The sequence below is a fragment of the Ciconia boyciana genome, chromosome 16 (genome assembly GCF_034638445.1).
Source record: "Ciconia boyciana chromosome 16, ASM3463844v1, whole genome shotgun sequence".
In the NCBI taxonomy this organism is placed as follows: Eukaryota; Metazoa; Chordata; class Aves; order Ciconiiformes; family Ciconiidae; genus Ciconia; species Ciconia boyciana.
Genome location: NC_132949.1, coordinates 9,166,299 through 9,179,329, shown reverse-complemented (window position 1 = coordinate 9,179,329; position 13,031 = coordinate 9,166,299). Strand labels below are relative to the sequence as shown.

The 13,031-nt window shown below is 52.2% G+C and overlaps 1 protein-coding gene across 2 annotated transcripts in view; it reads right to left on the bottom strand.

Annotated features, from left to right (window-relative positions):
• Nucleotides 1-13,031, bottom strand: part of MGAT5B (alpha-1,6-mannosylglycoprotein 6-beta-N-acetylglucosaminyltransferase B) — a 70,470-nt gene that overhangs the window by 13,356 nt on the left and 44,083 nt on the right. Inside the window, exons 9-11 of one of the 2 annotated variants that reach the window (XM_072881125.1) lie at nt 3,114-3,245; nt 2,063-2,196; nt 1,235-1,371 (exon numbers count right to left, since the gene is read on the bottom strand). In XM_072881125.1, coding sequence (XP_072737226.1) covers nt 1,235-1,371; nt 2,063-2,196; nt 3,114-3,245 — 403 coding nt within the window. The remainder of the gene's footprint in view (nt 1-1,234; nt 1,372-2,062; nt 2,197-3,113; nt 3,246-13,031) is intronic. The other variant, XM_072881124.1, reaches the window with a different exon arrangement.

Here is a 13,031-nt window from a genome sequence, read left to right as displayed (position 1 = left end):
AAGGGCGGGGAAATGGTAGAAAAAGACGACAAGATGTTACAGTTCCCCTAAAACGAGGTTTCGTGGGTTTCAGTAGGTTTTTTAGGGAGCCCCCACGCTAGGCAGATGCTGGGGGAATTTGCTCTCAGACATGGGAGGTGACGGAAAAGCCACAAACACCAGTGAACAGGAGATGGCGTGGCTGGAATCCTGGCCCACCGCGGGCATCCCTGTGAGGGCAGAGCTAATCAGGAAAAGTGGGGACAGGGAGGAGATACAGCCCCCGGCTGCATCAACCCGCATCGATCCCGGCAGCTCAGGAGGACCGAGCCCACGACGACAAGGCAAAGTCGACTCCAGCAAAACCTTTTCTCTTGCGAGAAGATGCGCAAAGGTAAAGCCCAGCAGCAGCTGGTGTGGTACAGTACCTGCAACTGGAACAGCCCCAGGCGGTGCACAAAGGGAAAAAAAATAGAAATAAATCAAGAGACAGTGAGAATTAACTCCTTCTTTTAAGCCCTGGAAGGAAAAGCAGCTGGCTAGCTCTGGGTAAGAGAGGGGAGTACACATGTCCCTGGTCACTACAGGAGATGTAGGGGAGATGTTTTGGGGGGCCGGGGGTATTATTGGTCTTTCTGCTCACTGGCAGAGCAGTCTGGGGCTGGGGGAAGAGCGCAAAGGCTTTTACCCCACGTCTGCTGGCCTAGAGGTGACCTCAGCCAGGATGCACCAAATGTGGCCGAGTGTTGGGTCCCAGCAAGGACCAGCACCGGCCACCACCGGGGACGGAGCAAGAGCCCCCGCAGCACTGCCCAGCCCTCTCCCCTGGGCATTACAGGCATGGGAGGGCAGGAGGGCAGCACAACCCCCTTTCACAGGTACCTGAAAGCAGAGACAAAGCATCCCCATCATAACACAGGAAATCACCTAACGGCAATCATTGTAATTAATACATAAAATCATTGATATGAAATCCTCAGTCTAAGCAGCCTGTTGGGAGGAAGCATCGCCTGGAGCAAAGAGCAGGGAACGGGGTCTCGCCAGCCTCTGCCTGGTTTGCTGGAGGCACTGGACAGGTCACATCACTGCAGCAGCCTCAGCTTCCCCTCTACGAACGGGACAAAGATGCTTCTCTACAAACGCACCGAGATCTGTGCCTCAAAAGCTCGGGGTAAGAGCCAGAGGCTGCTGCTACCCCACAGCTCTGCCCACGACTGCCCCTGCCTGCCTGGCTGCTCCCCGCAGTGCTGAGGACACCCACCTTCCAGATGCTGGCCTCCTTCCCGTACACCACTGCCATGCTGCTCACTTTGTTGGACTTGATGAATTGCCTCTCCGTCTTGTTGAGCTCCTCTGACACGAAGCCCATGAAGGAGTTGTCAGGGGTGTGAGCTGTGGACACCAAGGGGAGAAGACACGTGGCTGGACAGATGTTTTCTGGGACCTCATCAGTGTTGAGGACGCAGCCCCATTGCAGTACCAGAGCTGAGATGAGCCCGGCTCCAGAGCCTTGCTGGAGCTTGGAGGAAAAATGGCATGAATCCTCATCCAAGCAGCTCATAAAATACAGGCTTTGGAACGCGCTCGAGACACTCTTTAAACAGTAAGGCATTTTTAAGGCTGCCAAATGGGCTTTATCCAGCAACGTTTGAGTCACCCAGTGCCCAATGGGTCACCACGTTCCTTTCAGAGAAGCACATCATCTTTCCACACCACAGGCAAATCTGAACCACTGAGCTGCCTCTTGCCTCTAAAACCCCAGCTGAAACAAAACCAGGCTTTGCAACCAAGACCGCCTTGGCATTTGCCATCCCAGGAGCTGGAAGCTCCTGGCTGTGCCTCGTGTTTGGCCCTGGCTGTGCTGGAGCCAGCAACCCGTCATGGAGAAAGGAGCCAGGTCTTTCTCTCCAGTGCATTTCTATAGCCCAAGAGATGGCCAAGCAGATTCAGGAGCTCCTTGCAGGCAGTGGACAGGCAAGGGGAAGCAGGAGCAGAGCCGGGGAGGACGGCATTGCCCATGCATCACCTCCTAAAGGAGGCAAGCCCCCGAAACTGCCCTGCCGTGCCTCTGTCCCCCACTTACGGAACATGGTCATGAACTGGGTGGGCTGCAGGTTCCAGTAACCCCAATTGGTGCGGTAGCCACGCAGCGTGGCATACTCCTCATGGTTGTAAGCCGGCTCCGTCCCAAAGGTATCGATGACCCGGACACGGCACCTGGGAGAGGAGACAGGACCTTGGTCACACCTCGAGGACCTCGGTTCGAGAAAGTCCCACTGCCAGGGACATCTGGTGTCCTCGGGCAGCTCGTCCCTTGTCTGCTCCCCGAGCAGAGCGTACGGGAACATCCCAAGCAGCCCTTCCCAACCCACTGCTCCCTCCTGTAACATGCAATTTCCCCTTGCAGAGCTTTCATCTCCCTGACGTTTGCGAGAATGATGTATCTCCTGAAGACTTGTTAATGCTTTTCCCAATATCCTGGGAATGCTGAGGCAGGCATTACCAGCAGAAGAACGAGGAGAGAAGGGGAGCATCAAGCAAGGGAAGAGCAAAACAAGCTGAATGCAAGAGCAAATGCATTTATAATAAAAGCAATAACACCGCTTGTCATTTTTCTCTCTAATAAAATTGTGTAGGATAGTGGAGGAGATGGGAGAAAACATAATAAATAGCAGGACTATCAGCACTAAATTAAATCGCATATTTTCCTGGCTGGTGATGTACCAGAGGATGATGACATTTGTCTTGATGCCGAAGGAGCCAGGGACGGGGCTCTGCTTCTTGCAAAGAGAAAAGGCTCGCGCTTCCCTCTGTGGCGTGGCCAGCCCTGTCTGCAGGCACGGTACTTGGAAGCACACATGCACCGCAGACACACGCAGGGCTTTTTTTCCCAATTCAGTCTCTTCTAATGAGGTTTCATCTTAAACACGTGAGGCTCTGGAGCGAGCAGACCTCGTGCTGCAGCAGCGGGGGACACAGCACGGCAGCAGCTGGCAGAGCCAGGCAAAAATCAAAGGTGCAATCAAAGAGTCCGACTCCTTGGACGTGGAGGCTATCCTTAGAGGTCATTAGCATTAGTCTTTGCCTGCTAATTAATGAAATGGAGAGTAAGAGAAGGGAGTGGCTTTGCTTACCTGTATTTCTTAAAGGAGAGCCCCATGTGCTGCTTCATCTGTTGGAGACCGTGGTAGTCAGTGTAAATCAGGTCGAAAGGCAAAGGATTGGTCAAGGGGCAGTTTCCCCGTCCTGGAGGCACCCCTAAATGACTGGGGAGAAGCAGGAGGGGCTGATCAGCTCCCCAGCACCACAAAAGCCCTGCAACACAAACACTCATTTCCCTGCCCAGTGTTTAACAGGGGCCATCAACCAGCTCCCCAGCTGATGGAGGGGAAGGAAGATCGTTCTCCTCTCCCCACCCTTTATTTCTTGGGCCAAAAATCTGAGGTTTTGGGGAGTCCTCCCCATCTTTGCACCTGCTCCAGCCGAGTTCCTGCTCCTCACACATGGACGATGAGGCTTTTGCACAGCATTCCCAGCCAGGGCTCACCAGCATCTCATTCAACACACACACTCCCCTGGACCTCTCTTGTCGAAGACACTGGATTTCATTTGCTTTCATTGCAGTCACATCAGTGACAGACTTGCAGAGCCACATCTTTCCCCTCTTCCCCGCCTGCAAAGCTCCCAGCTTAGCCTAAATCTCCCTCTTCCCAGTCCCATATCCCTCCCAGTACAAACACCATGCATCCTTTCTCTTACTCCAGTCCTTACAGGTACCCACCACATCCCTGAGCACCCTCAGAGTCTCCTCAACGCTGGTGGCACTGCCTGTCCTTGGATGTTGTGCACATTTCATTAATATTTCTGACTTTTTGTCCCATTTATGAAATAGTTCAGTAAAGCGAGGGCAGCCGGACCCTGGGTCTCGCTCAGTGGGTTTTCAGCCAGTTCCTTACAACAGCTGTACTCAGCCCCTCTTCCCTCCTCCAGCTGATAAAATGCATTATGAAAATCCAGATAAACTAGATCAACTGCAGTCTCTTTATCAAGATCATCAGTTACCTTGCTACCAAGGTGATATGTGATTAATCTGGCATGATACAAGGCTGGTAAACCTGTGACACGTCTCCTTCCATTTTCAATTACCTCTGTGAACTGATGAATCCCTCTCTCCAAAGCTGTTCCACTAAGTGTACCACTGATGTCAGCCTGACAGCCCATCTGCTCGTCTGGACCGCGTTTCCTCCCTCTCAGAAAAAAATCTGTGACACCTTCCAGCTTCAGCAGGTTTCTCAAAAATCCTTGTTACATGTACTTGTGATTTCTGAGTGCCAGTTTGCTCAGAAATACAAATGATCCACCCCTCAGTTTCAATGTTCTTGTATTTTTTTTGTCCTCCTAAAGAAAATAATTCCTCATCCTCACTCCCATAACCCCACTCACACCCAAAGAGCAACAGCAACATCCTCATGGAAAACCAAAATGTTGAGCTGATTTGGTCCGCTCAGGGTCTGCCCCACTCCCACCACGCAGTCACCCCATTTCGTTCTCAGTCCTTCTAACAGGGCTGAGGAATTTATGTTTTATTTTGCAAGTCTGAGCTCAGACAGTGTGAAATCTCACCCTTAGCTCCTGCCTGCCAAGATATCTGTCTTTGTTTTCTTCTGGGCTCTTCACTTACTCCTGGCACCTGTCTGGAGATGGGAATTTATCCCAGCCACCCCTGCAAGTATTTCCCCTTTTCTTAGGAATAAAAGGTCCAGCCAGGTTTTAAATTCCCAGGCTTTGTAGCCTTCATTCTGTGACCTTTCTTACTGGTTCTCCTAATCTCTCTGCATTTCCACTTCTGAACTTGAGAATCCTCTTTCCAGCCCTACCTGGATTTTCTCTGTCCCTTAGCTGAAGCTTGAATGGACCCGCAGTCCAAGGGTCCATCCTCCAAGGAGCACTTCCATAAGGTCCTCCTTGCCCAGGCCTACGACTACGCACAGCATTTCATCTATCGATCCCATGGCTGTTTGCAGAGGAAATTGATAGCTCTCGCACCCGGGGAACAGCCAAGTTATACAGTTATCACAAGCATTTGCTCTCCAATCTCTCCCTAGTCTTCACCAACATCATCAGAAGGGTCATATGTAGCCAGTGAAATTGGTTGGCCATTATAGCTACGATAAAGGGCTCTTGGTTGGCTCCTGGCCATATCTCCCTCTTCTGATATGGCTTGCAAGCCCTTGAGTGTTGGGCACCAAAATCCTTCTTCCAGCCCCATCCCAACCTGAGACCGGTGAAGGGTCATCCCACACTCCTGACCACGACTGTGACTCCAGAGAGTGAGTAAACGTGGAACCACGTCGCTCGCCAAAGCCAGGAAAACCACAGAATTTCAACTTAAGGCAAAAAGCTGCGTTTGCAGCTGCTTCATTGCTCTTGTCACAAGGAATATAAGCGTCAGCTCAGGGCAGCCCGGCCGGGTCAGCCGCGGGGGAAACAGGTGGCAGTTTTATCACTTTTATGCACAATTTTACACGACATGGCTGATTGGGAAGATGGCAAGAATAGAAAGGCTCTCACCTCCAACAGCCACCTCAGTACGATAAATAGGGCAACAAGGAGACCCACCCCTCCCGGGGAGGCTGAAGCAGAAGGGGAAATTTTAAGCCAGTAAAAAACCCTAGGATTTTATAGAGATGCAATGCTAAATATCACATTTGCTAGCTCGTGTACTGCTTTTTCCTCAGTCATCAGGAATGTGTATTCAACAGCTACAATTACTTTGCTGCTAGAGGATGAGCACGCCTCTGCTGACCCCTCAAGCCGGGCAGCACCTCGCACTCTGCTCCTCTGTGCTCCTCAAACCACCCCTGAATTTTGACTAAAGCTGATTGATAAACCTTGTATTTAACTAAAAATCCCCAAATCATAATGCTTCTCTTCCAGCATACCCCATCCTCTCGCTGGTAGGCATCACACAAGACACGGTGTTACAAAATCATCCATAATTTTAAAGAGCCCTAACCAAACTTGACAAGGGGCTGCGGGAGACAGCAATTAGTGTATCTCATACTGAAGCCTCCAAAAACCTTCCCACTGGTTAGGTAGAGCAGGTCTGGCTTTCCCAGCTCCCCCTCATCACCGCAATCTGCCACCTGTCCCCTCTTCGGGTGTTCGGGACTTGCCACGTCCATTTATACTCCCAGCACCAAGGCTGCGAGGCAGGAATAGATCTAAAAGCAGGACTGGTGTCTTTAAAGCAGAGCATCTCTCTCATTTACCCCCCTTATCCTTCCTAAACACTTTATAACCACGGATTTTAATATTCCAATCATGCAATCCAGGCTGCATCTCTGAGGTGGGGGGGATTTTTTTTCATTTTTCCTTATTTAAACATTCTTTATTCAAGCTTTCATCATTTGCCAGTTAAGTCAACTAATCTTCTACTAAACCCAATTTCACTCATGGTTGGAGTGAAATTTCCCTGATTTTTCCTCGTGCCATGTACTATTAATGGCGCTTGAAATTATGCAAATAAAATTGATGAGCGCAAATGCCGCCTTCTCAGCCAGCGCAGCCAAGAGATTTGTTTTTGAAAACCGCTCAATCCCAGCTCCTGGAGAAATCTCCCCTCCCAGACCAGCCAAGGATGGCCACCGGCTCGTGCCCGGGCTCAGCAGCTCTGGAGCCCCGGCAGGTGACCCGGTGGCTTGTCCCATCCCGACGTCCAGGATTAGTGCCTCAGCTCAGCCATCTCCTCTTTGGGAGAGAGCAGCCGAAGCAGCTTCAATCCAAGCGGATGCAAGCGCCTAGCTCGCCTCTCCGCCAGCTGCCTCCACCAGCTGCGCCTACTCCAGAATAAATCTACAGCAGCTTCTTGTCCTCCTGTTTTCCCCTTATAGGTACTTTAATCAACCAGGGGACGCATTCCCTTCCCCAGCGCGGTGCAGGCTCTCTGAAATCAGATGACTGGGGGGTTATCTTTACATCCCATTGACCTATTTTCAAATTAACCCAACATTTCCTTCCACGTTATCACTCCTGGGGCTGAAAAGTCCAGCACTAAATGGATCTCGTGGGCATCTGCTGGCAGGCTGGGCCAATATCCTATATTATATTCAATTGCATCTTCTCTGCCCCCATCTGCTGTCGTCAGCAAGGCAGACTGCAGCAGGCGAAATGGAGGAGGGCTTCTGTTCTCTCTGCTCCCTCGGCTTCTCCCTGTCTACAAGAGCCCAGCAAGCCCAGGGCCATTATCTGGGGGATGAAAGGTGCCAGAGCCAAGCCCGAGCGGCTCCCGGGGGTCTGTGACAAGCCTATCACGAGCAATTTAAAGTGCAAGTCAGAGCCCATGAGATCAACACCCCACTGCCTGGCCGCTGCTCCCAGCTCTTTCTCCTGCTAGAAGGGACACGATGACCCCAAACCCAAGGTTTTCCAAGCAATTACAGTATGCTTTTTAAGCCATCTGCAATGGTTTTACTTTTGCAACACGCATCTGGATTGTTTCTCTGGCCCATCATCAATCCCGTGTGACACAGCCCTACCCAGCTGGGGGTGATGTTCAGCAATCAAGTTATTTATTTCTGAGGTTCAACAAAACCCTGTTTTCCTGTCATAGCAGGACGCAGCACTTGCTGGAAACCTTTGCAGCACGTCCCCAGAAGGCAGCTAATGCCGAGATTTTGCTGCTCATCTGAGCAGCAGCAGCTCCAGCGGGTCTGGGCAGGGCTCTGCTGGGACATCCCCAGGAAGGCATTTTTTCTGGGCTGCAAAGATAAGCCATGAGGAGTGAAGAGTGCTGGATGCTTTGCATCTTGTAAGGGGATTGAAAGCCTCCAGAAATCGGGAGTCGACAGTCCTGCGGGGCTGGAGGCTGGGTTTGATCCAGGGGCTCCCGGTTGGACCATCTCTGGGTATGCTGAAACCTGCGTCCTCCCCGACCTCGCCAGCCCAGAGGGGCTCTGGACCCCTGCAGGGAGGATCAACCCTCCCTGCATGCCAGACGTAACCTCCTCTCACCTATATAAATTATCCGGCAATTAATAAAGTTATTATAATCTTTATGTGACAAAGCAGAGGTTTCTGCAATGGCAAAGAAGCCAGCGAGCGAGTCATAATTTGGCTACAAAACAAACATATTTCACGAAGGAGCGCAATTTAACAGCTCGGTAATTCCTGCTAATGTATGCACCTTCCTCTCCTACAAAATAAAGCCCTCAAAGGTGGAAGAAAGCCCTCCCCACCACTCCTTGACATGGCAGGGCGGCTCATCCCTGCTCCTCACGTGGCTGCTGCCAGCAAAGCTCCGAGCCGCCTTCTCGGAGGCGCCGGGAACCCGCTGTAATTAAAGGGAGCAGCTTTTGCAGTCTCGTTTTGATGTACCTGGCTTTTAATCGCAGAGCTACACAGCTGCAACTCTGCAAGCAGCTGTACCTGGCTGAAGAGGGGAGGAGGAGCTGGGAAGGTGATGGGATCCACTGTCCTCTGGCGAGAGCTGCCCTCCCAGCCAGACAGAGTCAGACCCTGGGAAAGCACAGGAGGGTGCCAGAGCAAGCAGCTCTTTCTAGTCAGCAATTCAGCAAATAATTAAGAAACTTCCCAGGAAAGGGAAATAAATACTTGGGCTCCTCCGCAGAGCAGCAGAAGCTGAGCACTTGCATGCTTGCAGCGCCTGGACAGACCCTCGGACAGACCCTCAGACAGACGGGCTGTCCCCTGCTGTCCCAGCTGCTCCAGCAGCTCAAAATGAAGGGACAGTTTTAGCCAAATCTTCATGGACACCACTAGAGCAAAGCCGATTTGTACCCACTAACGTCGCAGACCCCTGCCTACCGCATCACCTAAGATATGTCTGCTGGAGACGTGTCCCGATTCAGCTATGGACTAGAGAATCCAATAAAGCTCAGACACACAGTGGCGTGTCCAGCATTCATGTAACCCCTCGGTTCAGTTTTCATCACCTCTGTCTTTGCAAGGGTTTGCAGAGGTCAAATACTCGCAATTGGGGGCATCATCTTCAGCTCCCACCGAGACCTATAATCAAACATCCAGCCTTTCTGAAGCCCGCAGCATCCCGTACGCAACCACGTCCCAGCACAAACATCAGACCCTGGCCAGAAAAAGAACAACCCGGCAACCCTAACAGCTTTCAGAAACACTCAGTCTCCAGTAGTGGGAACATCTGATGCTGCATTAAAGGCTGAGGTTTCCTCCCCACCGGTGCGGAGCTGATAAATGCCACGGCCACGCCACACAGCTCCATTAGGACCACATGTGACTGCTCACTTCTGGCTATTTTCACAAGAAGTTCGTGGCTTGCCTGCACAACGTCAGGACTGTATTTGCCAACTGGCAGGGGAAGGTGAAGCCTGGAGCCTGTGCATCACACGAGTTTTCACGTGAACAGATGCAAGACAGAAAGATGGCTTTTATCTACAGAAAATAATTAGAAATGCCTTCGTCTGGACATCCTGTTTCCATTTGAATGGCCTTTTTTGCAACCTGAATACACCTCGGTGACTGTGGAAAGCGCAGGAAAGTAGCAGCTATAATTAAGTATGTGCCAGGCAATGAGAGGAGAGCGGCGGCAGCGGGAGCTGAGCCTCATCCCGCTGCGGTGCCGGCCCTGCCGTGGTGCCAGCCCCACTGCAGCCCATCCACGCTGCCCCGGCACACGGAGAGCGGCTTGTTGCCCAAACCACACGCTGGCCACAGCTACCGCTCGGCAGGGAAAGGGCTGCCAGCACGGGATACAAGCACGTGCTGAAAATTAAGTGCCCTGCCAGGGCCGGTATTAGGAGTCCAGAACTTGACACCGGAGCAATTAAGCTCCAAGAACACTTTGTAAAGCCCTGACCCCACGAGGCATCAAATCCTGTTTTCTTCGACTTTCTGTCCTGCCTTATGAGCAGTTAATTTCAAGGGGGCCATTGCAAAAAGCACCTTTCAGCATCGCCAAGATCAATAGTCCCTGCCGCTCCAGCAGCTCACAGTGCCGCACCTCCATCTCCCTGAGCCTCTCCCTTAGCCCCGCAAAAGCAGCTGGAGATGCCGACATGACCATACCCATGACCTAAGGAGGGGGTAGGAGCTGGAGGTCCCCGCAGCGCCCGTTGTGCCCCTTCTCCTGGGGAGAAGGGCTGAGCGCATCCCTCCCCACCTGCCCTGGGGTGCGGGTGCTCCAGAGGAAGAGGCTCAGCTTACTGCGGCTTTTGCACCGGCGCAGCCACCGGTCCGAAGGTGCTGCTTGGAATTTTCCAACATCTACTCCTAAACTGCCTCATTAACAACTCAGCTAAGGTCTTTCGGGCAGTTCCCACTCCTCCCCTACCAAGCAACACACACACACCCCCACACACACACCAGCCTTGATTCCCACTTCCCTGAAAGCACATTTTGGCTACCAAAGCAGCATAAGGAGCCTTCAGTAAGAATAAAGTGTTTGCATTCAGATTTGGGATCTTTCCTCCCTCCCTCCTTCAAGGCAGGGCTCAAAATGCTGCCAGCTCCCTCCGCTGCCCCTACCCACCCAGCACAACCCTCCGATGGAAAACAGTTCCTGACTCCCTGCTCCAGCTCGACGCTTTGCTTCCCTCCCGGGGAGCTGCACGCGCCCCGCGATGCTTTGCACCAGCCCCCAGATAATCCCGTGTTTCACCCCTCGTCTGTCAAGACACATCAGAAGCAGCTCACAAGTTCACCAGGAAATGCAAAAGAGGACAAACACCTGCATTTAGTTCGACTACAGGAGAAAAATTAGCCTACAGTAGGACACAGCAGCGGAATTCACAGGTCTTTAAGGTCTACAGTGGGCAAAAGATAAGCTAGATAAGCTAGCCCTGGAAAACCAGGGCTGAGCTCAGCAGCACCTATCTCAGACCTCACAGGGGCATTTGGGCAGTGCCTAGCTGAGTCCTGGAGCAAGCCTGCAGATCCCCAGAGCTCCTTGGCTTCGCTCCCGATCAGCATTGGTCCCCCAAATGGAAGGAAGAACCATTTAACACCCCTGCTATTCACTGCTTGGCATCTGCTGCTCTCCCTGTTGGAGCTCCCCGGCACGGAGAGACGCCCAGGTTGCGTCATGCTCCCAACCTGTTTTCACGCCCAGCCCTCCATCACCAGCTTTTTGGACCAGGAACTTACTTTTCATCCTCGTTTGCCTGATCCCCAGCATTTCAGACCCAATCCTGACCACCGCCTCCGGGCAGTGCTGCATTGCAATCAATATAGATGCTAATAATGAACAGCTCTCAGATAACTACCAGCTGAAGTGTACGCACACAGACCTTCCAGTGATCCCTTGCCAATGATCAATATGTGTAGAAAAATCAGCTCAGAAATTTGAAGAGACAAAAAACAAACCAGCAGAGAGGTTATTCCATGCTGAATAATTTATGGGCGCCAGCCTTTGCTCCATGAAGGCCGTGCTGGACGGGAGCAGCTACAGCTCTGAGCCATGAAAGGAGCAGGGGGTGCCAAAGAAAAATAAACAAGAAGTAGACTCAACATTTCACATTGCTAGAGCAAAATATCCCCAAACCCACCCTGATGCTGGTGCCTGCCCTGCTGCAAGCTCAGCAAGAGATACCCAGGATGGGAGAGGACAAATTTAGCCCCGGCCTACAGTGGAGCAAAGCTTTGCTGCTTCAGGAGGTTGCACAGGGGCAGGAGGGATGAGAAATCACTTGGGCTGACCCTTCCACAGCAACACAGCTTTAGCTTTGCTTCATCCCCGCACCCCAACTCCAGCCCCTCACGCATCCCCTGGCTCTCTGCATACCAACCCCTGCCCAAAGCTGCGGCTACAGGTAAAGTCCCCTCCAGGCTTTAACGAAGTACCCAAGATTAACTATTAGCACAACTCAGGATTAATTACACATGTTCTGCTAAGCCTCCCGCTTGCTCGTGGTCAGGCGAAGGCTTATCTCAGCACTCCTCAGAGCCACCGCTAATGCCACACCAGCCCGATAGCAGGGACGTTGCTGAGAGGTCTGCAAGCACGGAGCAGGATGGCTGGCACCGCTCGGCCCTCCCCTTGGGGGGGACCTCTGCTCCCCCTACGACACCCATGTTAACCCATCTCTTGACGGGCTGCAGGAGGGTCCCAGGGAACACTGGGCTCGGTCTCCAAAGGGACAGAGGAGACCCAGCTACAGCCCCAGGTCCTGCCTCCGCTCGCCCCAGCCCCATCAACGTGGAGGTGGGCCCACAACGTAGCTGTGCGGCATTTAAAATGTCATCAAAGCCAGGCACAGGACATGCGCTCAGGGAGGTGGGGACGGTTTCTATCGCTGGGACAGACAGAAGCGCACGACGTGCAGCCCAGCCCGGCTCGCTCGCTCCCCTCACAGCTCCAGAGGGGAAGAGACAGAGCTGCCGTTCCCAGGCACCCTAGGGGACGGTCCAAATCCATGTCAGAAGAGGAGGTTTCATCACTGCCAACTGATGTCGAAGATCCTACACTTCTGAGAAAGGCAAAATACTACAGGCAGCAATGCAGCTCTCTCCAGAGTCACTCGCAGATGGAAACAGATGCTGCAAAACCCCCCGTAAGACTCAGCCAGCTCCTTCCCCTTGTTAAACGACCACCACGAGGCTCTTCATTAAAAAACACAAACAAGAACCACACAACAACAACGCAACCCTCCTAGCCATTAACTTCTTCCATCCTTGAGTACATGGATATTATTTAGCATGTCAATTTAGCTCAGCACGCTATGCGGAGATCGCCGTGATACATGGCCGCCTCTTTGAGAAGCTGCTGCCTTTTGCATTAGGACCAGGATTTTTTTTTTTGAGTTAATTAGTTGGGAGCTAATTCCATTCATTAATTCTGACTGCTGCAGGAGCTGGGTTGGGTTTTGTTGTTTTTTTTCACTCCCTTTTCAGCATGGCTCATTACGCGGCCAGTGCTGGCTTAGCATTGCCCAAAACCGGCTCAGTCCCCGAGGCAGCTTCAGGCTTTTCTCGATTTATAACCCACCCTAATTTGCATTTTCCCTGGCACTTGCCCTCCACTTGAGATGTCTCACTGAAGGTGAGGAAATCTTGCGAGGTTA